A 13,311-nucleotide genomic window follows, 5' to 3' on the forward strand; every position below is an offset into this window, starting at 1 on the left:
AGTCATACGCCATGAAGTCATAAAGAATACACAAGTAGAGTGATCTCCAACCTGTTTGCAGTGACTTCTTGAAGAATTCATGTACATTGTACAATCAGTGCCCAGTAGGGATGTTAGAACTGAACCCAGCAAGAAATCCAGCCCTTTTTCAATGAATCCTCAGAGTATTTATGGTGTCAGACTATTTTATGGTTTAGCAAAGGTTACAACATTGGAAAGGCAGAGAAGAAAAAGATTTGCAAGAAAATTGGGGATGGCAAACCTTTTTAAAGAATCAATGTGTAACGATGCTGAAGTCAAAAGGAAGAAAAGCACACAAGAAAAACATGCTGTGTTATGTTCAGAGAATACACTAGCAGTGTTTTCACCTGCTGTCACAGTCCTTCCTGGTGCACAGAGGCCTAGTAGTAATACATCAATGTCAGCACATTAAAGTGAGGGATAGGATAACTTTATCGATGCTTGAAGTCTTCCCTAGACCACCTCTTACCTTCTAGTAGGGTGAAATTCCCAAGGTTGCCTTTCCTTTATCCTTCAAGTACCTAATAAATTCAGTAAATGTTTTCAGTGGTTGCCCTGCTAAAGCTCTAACCAAGAGAATTAGTTTAGTCAGCTTCTATCAAACTTATACCATTAAAATAAAGAATATTTGCTTATTAGGTTTTGATGACATTGAATTCTGGAATGTTGACAGTTAATTGTTTTTTTCAGTCTCTGTAGCACTGCATTGATCTCAAATTCTTTTGATACACAGCTCATTAAATACGTGGTCTTAGATTTATTTGGAAAGTTTTGATAGGGATAACCTGAATAGGAGCACAGGGTAATTTCAAGAATAGCAGAGAAGTAAGGCACCCATGATGAGCTGAAAGTGTTTTCGTGAGGGAAAGAGAGCAGCATGGCTGTAACTTCCCTAGAGGAACAGGCAGAGGTGTCTCTTTTTGAAGGATTTCAGGAATGGATCAGAGTATTGTTTATTTAAGAACACTTATATTCCGCTGATCCTATAAGCTTGCTGTCAGCGGATTATATACCCAAAAAGACATGAAAATATTTCAGGACTCGGAAATAAAACTATAAAAATGACAAGTAATAAAAAAAAATTACAACTATCAACTTTAAAAAAGCAATAATATAAATCTATAAAAACAGTGTACATAATCCACTACATAGAACACTAGGCAAAGGTATTAATCAAACCCAAAGGCTTGTAGAAAATGTTGAGTAACTTTCTTCCAAACAAAATTCCAGTGGTAGAAAATTACAGAACAGTAGGCCAGCAATAGCAAAAACTCTGGCCAAAGTCTTGATTAACAAATCAGTTTGAATGATGGCATGGATAAACAGTGTTGGCCCAAAGACCCTAGGGTTTGTCTAGGAACATACTCAATAGGAACATCATTCAGTCAGATTAATCCACGACCAGTGGGTTATGCACCTCTACCAGCAGATGGAGACGGAACAAAACTGACGACACAGTATGTATATATATATATATATATATATATATATATATATATATACCCCTGCATTGACATCAGCCCAGCAGTATTCTCCATCTCCAGCAACTGGTGGACGTACATTTCCCTACTGGGGATTGCTTTAAAACAAAATTTAGAAGGGGAAAAGGAGGAGGAAATGAATTCACCCCACTCTCCTGTGGTGATACCTTATGGTCTCTCCATCAGTTGAGTTTTCCTGAGGTGATATCTGCGGATCTCTCCCTCAGTAGAGTACCTCGGACCAGTAGCTGGTTTTCCGGTGTGGACTTAGCTGTAGAGAGAGAAACAGCTGAGAGGCTAGTGGGTGCAGGAAGCCGAGCGCAGTGGTGAAGGCCTTTGCCCTCTCCCCTGGCAGCCGTAGACTAACTCTGTACTCTGCAGGATTGGCTGAGCTCAGGTAAAGAGTAAATATATTAAAAAAAAAAAAAAGGGGGTGGGGAGATAATGTTAGGGATTCCATTCCCCTTCTAGTCTCTGGGTCTCAGCACACAGATCAGACATCTGTTCCCGCCTGTGGGGCAGCTTGGGGAGTCATGGCAGGTTGAGCAGCCTTTTGGGTAGGCCTGGCTTTCAGGCTTTGCTCAGATGCCGCATGGTAGGCTACGGTGGTGTTCGCGTGCTTTTCTATGCGCAAGTCTACCACGAAAGTGTGTAATGTCTGTTTGCACTTGTGCGCCCACGTGTGTGCTCAGGGTTAGATGAGCGCCTACATTTTGGGCATCTGTAGTGTGCACTTATTGGACAGAGCTTGTTTTTGGGCATCACAGCCTGGCGTTCCCTCTAACTTGTGTCAGCACTGCTTGGAGGCTCAGGGAGAGTTGTCTCCGTCTGATTTTGCTGAGCCCCTCCCTTCCCAGCATGATGCGGAAATATGACTGGAGGGGGGACCTGTCAGAGGTTTTTTTTTGTTTTGGGGCTCCCTTAACTGGTTCACCAGCAGGGAAAGGCAACTCAGTGGGTGCAGGACCGATGCCCCCCTGGTTTTGGTATGGATCCTTCTGCCTTTTCTTGGGTGGAATTTTTTCAAGGGCTGCAGTTCTTTCTTCAGGTACAGTCGGTGGACCTGGCCAAACCTAAAAGTTCAGGATCACAGGCCTCAGATTCCCGCACACATGGTGCTGCTGGTGAGCATCAAAGTACATCTAGACCTGCTGTGAGTCACGCTGATAGAGACCCAAATGGCGCGAATGATGAAGGCGATCCTTCGTCTCCGGAGGATAAGGAAATTCCTCTGGGGTTGGAGCCATATAGAATAATGTTGTGTTTCTTTCATAGAGATGAGTTGCCAGCTTTGATCTCCCAGATGCTGAAGATGCTGGGAGTGCTGAGCGCCGATTCCTTGTCTGAGCCAAAGAAACAAATCCCATTTTAATTTCTTTATGTAAAGCATCATGTTTCTTACCTATTATGGATGCTGCTCAAGAATTGATTGATCTTGAGTGGGGTGCCCCAGAAGCTAATTTTAAAAGGGGACGATCCTTGAAAGCTCTGTACCCCTGGATCCGGCAGTGAGAAAGCAGTTGCGCTTTCCAAATGTAGATGCGCTGGTGTATGCTGTCTCCAAGCGGATGACTACCCTGTAGAAGGGGGAGTGGCATTGAAGGATGCGCAGGATAGGATAATTGAGGCTTTCCTTAAGCAAGCCTTTGAGGCAGCGGCAATTAATTTGCAGATGGCCTCTTGCTGCTCCCTGGTGGCTCACACTTGCTTCTGTCTCAGGAAGTCAGTGAGTCTGGCTTGAATTCTCAGGCAGTGATGGATCTGCCTTTTTGGCAGATGCAGGCTGCGACCTGGTCCACACTTCTGTCAGAGGTCAGAGGGGGGTGGATGCAGTAATAGTGGCCAGGCATCACCTATGGCTGAGAAATTTGTCAGCTGACACAATTTCAAATTCTAATCTTATGAAATTGCCCTTTAGAAGATCACTCTTGTTTGGGAGTGAGTTGGAAAAAATGGCCAATAAGTGGGGTGAGTCCCAGGTTCCTCAGTTAACAGAGGATAAAAAGCAGACATCGCACTCGTTCGATGCGAAAGGTCATGCTAGTGGTTTCTAAAATTTTCAACCCTACAGAGGAGTGGCTTCTGAGAGGGTTCGACCTTTGGGTAGGTCTCAATCCTTTTATCCCAGGCAGCCCAGATGGAGTGCAGGCTCGAGCAGCAGTGCCCCCTGACCCCCTCAATGAAGGTGTGCCAACCCACCCCCAGGAGCAGGAGATAGGGGGGTCGCCTTTCTCTTTTTGAGGTGGGTCAAGATCACATCAGATCAGATAACCATCTGGAGATAAGAGACTGTTATGCTCTGGAATTTCTCAGCGTTCCTTGGGATGTTTTCATGATGTCTCCCTGCAGCTCTTCGCAGAAGGGACAGGCAGTGGAATGTACATTCTCAAGGCTCCTGAGCCTACAGGCCGTGATCCCTGTGCCCATGTCACAAGATAATACTGGCCGATATTCCATTTATTTCATTGTACACAAGAAGGAAGGATCCTTTTGCCCCATCTTGGATCTCAAGGGAGTCTACTGTTGTTTGCGAATGACTCGTTCCTGCATGGAAACCTTATGCTCGTGATAATGACAGTACAGTTGGGAGAGTTTCTTGCATCTCTGGAATTGTCAAAGGTGTCTGCATATTCCCATCCGACTGGAGCATCAATGGTTTCTGCATTTGGCTGGTAGAGGTGCTGTTTTGGTGCGACATCAGTTTCAAGAGTTACCCTTTGGTTTGGCCACTGCGCCCAGAACCTTCTCCAAGGTCATAGTGGTGGTAGTGACAGTGTTGAGAAAGGATGGCATTCTGGTCCACCCATACTTAGACGATTGGCTAATTCGGGCCAAGAATATGAAAGTCTTCAGGCCTCGCGCACAGTGATCTCCTTGCTACAGGATCTAAATTGGATGGTGAACTTGACAAAGAGTAATCTACTGCCATCCCAGACACTGGAGTATCTTGGTGTTTGTTACAACACGAAGCAAGACAGGGTATTCCTGCCAGAGATCCACATTCAGAAACTGATGGCGCAGGTGCAACTACTGACAGAAACAATTCGTCTGACGGTATGGTCTTACCTACAGGTGCTCATGTTGATGGCAGCGGCACATGTGTCCTCTTCAATGTACACTGCTTGCATGTTGGAGGTCCATAGTCTCAGGACTGCTCAATACAGCTTCACTTACAGCATCCAACTGCAGTGGTGGTTGCAAGCAGATCGTCTAAGGAAGGGTGTTCCCCTACGAACACTGGACTGGCTAGTACTCATGACAGATGAGATCCCCCAGGGTTGCAGGGGCTCGCTTTCAGGTGTTGAAAGCGCAGGGGCTCTGGAGTACAGAGTAGTCTCTCTGGAGCATCAATCAGCTGGAAGCCTGTGCCATAACGACTGTAGTTTACATCATTCGCCAGGGAGGAACCAAGAGCCAGCTAGTGTCACAGGAAATAGCCGAACTCATGGAATGGTCAGAATTACATCTTCAGAAAATCTCAGCCTCACACACTGCAGGAAAAGATAATGTATGGGCCGACTTTCTTAGCAGACAGAGTCTGGATCCAGGAGAATGGGAATTTTCAAACGCATTGCAGCTCATAGTGGGCTGCTGAGGCTTGCTGACGACATCACACAATGCGAAGGTTCCTCACTTCTTCAGGCACAGGAGGGATCTGAAGTCCTTGGGCATTGATGCCCTCGTGCAGGAGTGGCTGGAAGGCAAGCTTCTATATGCTTTTTCCCCATGCCCCATGTTGGGTAGAATGATTCGGAAGATCAAAAGATATATGGGGTTGGTACTTTTTGTGGCACCATATTGGCCCAGGAGGCCATGGAATGCAGATCTGCGGAGGCTCGTGGTGGACTCTCCTCTCCAATTACCGGTCCACAGGGATCTGCTATGGCAGCAGCCTATTCTTCATGAAGATCCGACTCAAGGTATGGCCCTTGAGAGGGCTTGATTGCTGAAGCATGGATATTCCACTGCTGTGATTCCACCTTGCTTTGAGCTTGAAAGTTCTTTATTTACTTAACCTATGTTCAGGCTTGGTGTGAGGAATGAGGGGTGCATCCTCGTTCGGTTAAGATCCCCCTTTTTTTGATTTTTTTGCAGGATGGGTTGATTAAAGGCTTGGCCCTTAATTCCTTGAAAGTACAGGTGGCAGCTTTTGCCTGTTTCTGAGATCAAGTGAATGGTGAACCCTTGCCAGCCCGTCCAGATGTGGCCTGGTTCTTGAAAGGAGTGAAGTATCTTCATCCCCTCCCCCCCTCTTACAGTTGCTGGTGCCCTTGTAAAGTCTTAATCTTATTCTGGATTTTCTGGTGGGACTCACCTTTCGACCACTGGGTAGCATCTCCTTGAGGTTACTTACTTTGAGGATGGTGTTCTGCATGTAGAATTTCCAAACTGTAGGCTTAGTCTTGCCGGGAACCATTCCTGCAAATAACTCCAGGGGCGGTTCAGCGGCGAAATGTTCCATCTTTTTTGCCAAAGGTGGTCTTGGATTTTCACTTGAATCAATTGGTTTCCCTGCCGACACGACAGGAAGAGATGTGGATGAATATCATCTGTTACAGTCCTTGGATGTCAAGCGGCATATCATGAAGTATTTGGAGTTTCTAAACCTCTCAGGAAGACGGACCAGCTGTTTATACTCCACGGTGGTGGTAAACAGGGTGAGCCGGTGTCAGAGGCTAAGATATCCCGCTGGATTAAGGTGGTTATCACGGCTGCTTATGTGGATGCTGAACAGCCGTTGCTAGTCGGGTTAGGGCTTATTCCACTAGGGATCAGGCAGTGTCATGGGCGGAGATTAGATTGTTGTCTCCCGTTGAGATTTGCCGAGCTGCGACACGATCCTCCTTACATACCTTTTCCAGGCATTACTGCCTGGATGTGCAGGCCCAAGAGGATGCAACTTTCGCACGTGAGATGTTGATCGGACCACGGGCAACCTCTCGCCCTGTTCGGGAATAGCTTTGGTACATCCCACTGGCTATGGATTAACCTGTTTAAATGCTAAGAAAGGAGAAATTACCACTTAACTGATAATTTCCTTTTCTTTAATGAAGACAGGTTAATCCACCTTCCTGCCCTTGGCTGCCAGATGGTGGTGCTATTGTCCTCCTGAGTGTCTGCATTTCTGGGGATTACTGGTAAGTGTCACATCCAGTCCCTAGATTAGTGATATTACACTACTTGTCTGAGTTCAATGTTTTCCTGTTAATTGAGTGCTTGAATGGTTGTCTGTTAATAGTTATGATTATGTATTGTTTCATTGTGTAGACAGTTGGCTTTTGCAGAGAATACTGGTGGGCTGATGTCGGTACAGGGATATATATACCGTGACGTCAGCTTTGCTCCATCTCCACCTGCTGGTAGAGGTGCAAATCCCACTGGTCGTGAATTAATCTTTCTTCATTAAAGAAAAGGAAATTATCAGGTAAGTAGTAATTTCTCCATTTCAGGTAATTGCGTGCATCGCCCTTCAAAGCTTTAAAAATCAGTTACTCTCATAAATGTAATACACCAAACAATGGGAAGTCAACGTAAGCTCTTCGGTATTAATGTAATATGGTCACAGAAATGACAATCAGAAACCAGGCAAGTGGCCGCATTCTGAGTAAGCTGCAAGATTCAAATAAGGAAAGCCAAGGTAAATAAATAGAACTACAGTAATCAATGTAGGCAAGGATTGTCTGTAATGAGGCTCTAAAATAGGAAAAAACAGCGTTTTCAACCTTTAACTTAATAAAAAAAAAAAAGTGTTCTTCACAGTGGTCTTGTCTTGCGTTTATGGACAGCTTGGAATTGAGTATAACATAAATTTGTCCTTCAGAAAGAAAAGTAAGAATGACATTTCCCAGTGGTACTGCATGGGTGTCGCTAAAACTTGGCTTCGTCTAACCCACAAAAGCTCAGTCATCTTTAAATTTAACATGAGCTCATGAACTAATGTCCAAATGTTCACAGCCCCAATGCATTTCACAAGAGTGGATAAAGAAGAGTTGCAGTTAGGGAAAAAGTTGAATGTCATCAGCATAAAGCCTGTATTGAACCCAAACCAGATGATAAGTTTACTTGTAGACTGAAGATAGATGTTAAAGCAGCAGAAAGGGCAGAGCCCTGCGTTCTCTAGACGTTAACAATTTCCAGTTTGAATAAGAGTTGCCTGATCTGACTTGCAGGGAGCAGTCAGAAAAGATTCAAACCACATCAGTACCAGTATCTATATCTTTAAGACAATTAAATAAAATAAGATGATGAACCATGTCTAATGATGAGATAATACCTAGAACAACCATTTAAAAAGCATCATCTTTATCCACTCCCTGACAAGGGGGATTGGGAGAGATTGCAAGTAATGGAGATGATGCATGCTTGGTGTGTGACTGCAGAGGTCTTACCATATTGAACAAAAAGCTGGCTGCCAAAGGCCACTTTCATTTTCATATGAAAAGAGATTCCTCTTAGTTCTTCATTATTACTGTGGGGGGGGGGGTTTCCTGTGATAGGTTTTTGAACACTTTTTTGTTAGTCTCATTCACTGTTGCATGAAGCAGGTAGTTTTCTGGATAGCATTTCACCTTTGTCGGCCCATTATTTGCACATCTCTTCTAATAGCTTCTGCTTTCCTGTTTCCTGTAGTCACTCAGCACTGGGGCCCCCCAGGAGGATGTATTCTCAGGTGATGAAGTGAAGACGGCCAAGCGCCCACGGGTGTCAAATCCTGAGGAATATGGACAGAACACGGATTACTTTTCTTTGATGGAGGCTCTACTACAGACACAATACCAACCGGGACCTCAAAGCAACATGTTTTAAAGAGGAGGAACAAGCTGTTTTTTGGGTTGGTTTGGTTTTAACCCTTTTCATTCCGGTAGTGAATGCTGGAACTGATAGAAAAGATGGTAGTTCATCTTTCAGAGAATCCCTATCCAGTTGCATTCCTATGTGACCTGGCTGCAAGCTGCCTCCAATCTACTGGACACATTGATGACACATTGGACAGAGCGACTGAAGGTTTTCTGCCAACAACATGTCTAGTGAGGCTGAGTTCAGGAGGCCTAGATTGGTCCCCCAAAGGCTTGGAAAGGGTTAAAAAAAAAAAATATATATATATATATATATATACACACACACAAACACATATATGTGTGTGTGTGTATGTGTATATATGTATATAAAGAAAAAACAGATTAAAATAAGGATCTGAACATTTGCAGCTTTGAAAAATGGGTGTATGTTCCTCTTCAAAGAGGGTGTACCCTTCTTGTTAAAGGTGCTATTTCATTAACTACTGAAGCCGCCTTTGGGATCTCAAGTTCTGTACATAACAGCGTCTTTGTGACTTTCTTTCTATGAATCAGCATTAGAAAAGGAAGAAAAATCCACAATTTTTTGTAATTTTTTTGCTTAATAGAAAGATTCCACACTCCCACGACAGCAACATAATTGAACAGTACTGAAACTAAGGGACACATCTGGTATTTTTGTGTGTGTTTTGTTTTGGGGGTTTTTTTTGGTAGGGGTGGGAAAAAGGAGTTATATTTTCGTTTTCCTATTTGTAAATGACATGGAGCAAAATTAGTTTCATTAGCAAGATTGTTTCCAATAATGAAATACAATATTGTTTTCATTTTGTGAAGCCCTTATGCCTCAGTGGACTGGAGGCACCAGAAACTTCTGTTACCTGAATAAAAGGTGCTGATTGGGTGCAATATCTTTGCAGGAATGCATTAGGGTGGGGACAGGGCAAATACAATTTTCCGGTACAGTTTGTGGGCCTAGATTGGTTCACAGTGGTAGTGCTATTTCACATATGCGGATATTTGCACACTCCCCAATCCCAGGTTCTGCATGTAGAAACTGTCCTTGTACATATACATATACACTCATGGCAGGCAGGGGCAGCATATATGCAGCTTGCCTCCAAACCAACTTCTTGGTCTTGTCACCATCTCTTTCCCACTATGTCTGTTCTGCTGTGGAACAGGATCATTTTGGATGCAGCTTTGCAGCATCATCCATGCTGTTCAATTTTGTCCCATTAACTTCTTTAAAAATGAGATTTCAGTGCCAACAAAATGACTTATGATCTTATTCAAGAGTCAGTAAATGTTGAGTTTTCCATCGTTATGAGAAGGGAATTCTGGAGGAGAGTGTGACAGAATTTGCTCCTGTGTTTGTGTTTCCAAAGAGGCATCAGATTCTAGCTGGGTTTTTTTTTTTTTTTTGAAAGGAATGGTTTGATATTTCTGAATTTTCTTGAGTTGGTTGGGGTTTTGGTTTTTGGGGGTTTTTTAATGAAAAATTATCAACTTTTACTGTGAATTTATCTGCAAAAGAACAGCATTATACAAATTGTGTTTTTAATAAGATAAATTGACTTTGACTATAAAATGGACAGAGATTCTAAAGCTGACCCCCATATAGATATATATAAATCTCATCATAAGAGACCAATATGAGGAAAGGCCAGATTCCTCTTCAGCATCTGACCATGCATGTCTCTGTGGAGATTGTTCAGCTGTGTCTGTCTGCTGCTGGTGAATACAACAATGATTTAAAAGATGACTTGCGCCTATATAGAAAAATTAAAATATAAAATAAAACTGTCCAAAGCTTCAGGCCACAGAGAAATATTTAAAAACAGAGAATTAATTAAAAAAAAAAAAAAAAGCAGAGGATATTTTTGTTTGGGGAAGGGCGGGCTTGAGAGCTGGCTTAGGGCCAGAGTCTAGTGAGGGGGTTGTGGGAGATAGGAAGGGAGGGTTGTGAATGTTTTGTTTTGTTTTTTTTTCCTTTGGTGTGGGTGGGAGGGCCTCCTCTGCATGTTAAAGAGTCCTCAGGATTGATGTAGCTCTGTTGTATGTAGTACCATTTTAAATGCTATTTATATTGTAAAATAATTCCCAATGTATTCTCTTAAGCCCTGTTCAGATGGTGAATTCTGTGATATGTCAGTCTGGGACTGTGGACAAGCTGTCCCATTTTTTCCTTTCTCTTTTCCTTGTAATGGGTAGATGATAGCAGTTGCATCAGAGACCAGTGATCCTGTGAAGACCTCTCTGTGTGCAGAGAACTGTCTGAAAAGGAACTGGGAAATGCACATTTTTTTTCAATTAAATATATTTGTAAGTGTGTCTTATGTGCTAATTTTTTTTTTCATTTACTTTTCCCTGTTAAGATTCAGGATGTAATGTATTTTTTGGCAAAACTTTTCTGCCTCTAGGTTCATAAGGAATTAAAAGCTCTGAACTCTGCTAAATTAGTGTTTTGTTTAAGACTTCTTGTTCACTTTCCTTTTACCCTTCTCATGTCGAGATAAGCCAGCACAGGGACTTGAATGAGTGTACGGCTTGTTTATGCAGCCCTCTTCCCCTCCCTTCACCCTCAAACAGGTGGCCACTTAGTAAGCTGCCTTGAACTTTTGAGGGGATTTACTATTTAATCCATGTGTTAGAAAGGGGGGAGAGATTCCATTTACCCAAGCCCTGGAATTCCTGGCTGCCTCCTACATTGGTGGCAAGAGAGCAGGATCTTGACCCTTCCTAGTATGTTTTTTTCTGCCTGATACACTGCTGAAGTCATTTTGTGCTGCTTTTATCACTGAATTGGAAATATTCTGTAGCATTTCCCTCTACATGCACACACACTTCTTTGACGGTGCCCACTCAGCCACCTGATACTGGAATATGAAGGGAAGGGTGGGGGGCAAAAGGGCAACTTTGTAATCTGATTTTCCTATTTCTAGTCTTTTATTATTCTGCATGTACTCTCCCTCTCTTTAGCCAGTCCCTGTCATTCACATTTTACCCTATTATTTGCAAGATTTCTTGTGCACTTTGATCTATGATGGCTTACAATTGCTTTTTGGAGGTCAGAAATTTCTGGTGTGAAAAGTGCATACCCACCCATTTCAAGAAGTATTCATGGCTTTTTCTGTTCTCCATAAGTTATTAAGCACATGAAAATTACTTGCTTTAGCTTGTAAAGGTTACCTAATCCAAGTTACCATATCATGAAGCTAGAGGCATTTGCACCATATTTTCACACTAGGAATCCGTGGACACTGCAAGTGCTCAGAAGGCGCATGCAAGTGTGTTCCAATTTTGAAAATAAAGTAGTAAAAAGATCACATTAAAAAAGGGGTCTGTGTATAATCAGCGAATGAGAAGTAACAGTTTCATTAAAATCAATTGGATAACTCTATATTTCCATAGGTAAGTCCACAGATACTGCCAGCTTTTTCACCTGTAGCTGGTGCTTAAACATTTGATGGATAAGTGTATAGGAATTGTTACCTAAAAATGCACACAGTTCCCTCTCATCTATCTTATAGTGAGAAAATGTAATCCTTTAACATTTGATGCTCCACCTTTTAACAATAAGACAGCTTACAATGAAAAACACACAATACAGTAGCTAGCTGAGGGTTTTTAAACAATCTTAGAGTTATTCGATAGCATGCCCCCTCTGACTACAAAAGTATACAAGTGCATGTATTACAGGACATGAGATGCTACATGTTGACTGCTAAATAGCATGGACACAGAGGGCACAGAAGAGAAAGAATAGGGGCCAACATATACTGTTCGTTTGACAAGCTGCCATTCACTTTGAAATTTGTCAGAAAATTGGACCAGATATTATGGATACATTCTGGTCTATCCATTTTGTAAATATTCAGGCACCTCTGCAGATATTTGGGGATGTTTTAAAGTTTGCCACCTCTGCCATTGCAAAGATTCAGCCTAAGCAAGTGAAATAAGATTTTATCAAATACTAGTCATTCATGCCAGCCATTTTGAGTGGCAACTACTGATTGGCAGCCGATGCTTCAGGCTGGAAAGCACCCTGCTACTTTATATCTCCATTTATGCTAACTACAATCACAGGAAGGTTTGCTGCTTTCACCCTTTACCAAAAACACATTAATACAGTGATGTATGACTTCTGGTTATGGGAGTTCACCAAAAAGACACATTGAGAGTGAGCTCCATGGGTTCCCCTATCTATGCTGTGCCCAGAGCAGATAATTCGCAAATATTTTCTGCCAGAATGATCCCCTGGTAAAAAGGAAAAATCGAATGGACATTCCGATCATGCATTACATGAGTAATGATTGTTAGAACAGCGAAATCAGTAAATGAAACGTTGTGTCCTGGAAGCTAAAATGGCACCAAACTCACCCAACCCAAAACTGAGAAAACGCTGGCAATGGTCTTTGAGGACATGATTCAAACCCTCTCCAAAGGAGTTTCAGCAGCTCTAGAGGATCATATCTCCCACATCCAATTGACGACTGATAAAGGAAGGTTTGGAAACACATAATCAGTGACTGCTCAAGGTCAAACAATGTGTGACCTCGAGCAAACTTCAAAAAGAAAATGCAGCCTTAAGAGAAAAGGTAGACTATCAGAACAGGAATAGTGAAAATAACCTGCAGGTGATTGGGCTCCCTGAAATAATGAAAGATAAAGAACTGGTATCTTTTTTGAAAAATGGCTGCTGGAAGAACTAGGGCACATAGGGTAGGGCCAGTAAGAGGGTCTGAGAAAAATCATGGAAGGCCAGTAGTGGCCCGAATTCTGAACTGGGCTGACAAAATTAAACTCTTGAATGCTTATCAAGTATAAAGGAGTCATTGAATATGAAGGGACCCATATCATGCTCTTTAACAATTTCTTTGCGAAAGTAGCGCAATTTAAGCGCCACACCATTTTTTATGACGCTTATGGCCAGGGAGACAAGAACACTTAGATTTTTGTTGAAAGCATAATTTATTATTCAGTATAAGTTTTCTTGGGAGATGCTGATGCCA

The 13,311-nt window shown here is 42.6% G+C and overlaps 1 protein-coding gene across 1 annotated transcript in view; it reads left to right on the forward strand.

The window, feature by feature from the left end:
* Positions 1 to 10,193, forward strand: part of KDM4B (lysine demethylase 4B) — a 735,609-nt gene extending 725,416 nt beyond the window's left edge. Inside the window, 1 exon segment of the mRNA XM_029614587.1 lies at positions 8,133 to 10,193. Coding sequence (XP_029470447.1) covers positions 8,133 to 8,309 — 177 coding nt within the window. The 3' untranslated portion in view covers positions 8,310 to 10,193.
* The last annotated feature ends 3,118 nt before the right edge of the window (positions 10,194 to 13,311 follow it).

The sequence above is a fragment of the Rhinatrema bivittatum genome, chromosome 8, assembly GCF_901001135.1.
Source record: "Rhinatrema bivittatum chromosome 8, aRhiBiv1.1, whole genome shotgun sequence".
NCBI lineage: Eukaryota > Metazoa > Chordata > Amphibia > Gymnophiona > Rhinatrematidae > Rhinatrema > Rhinatrema bivittatum.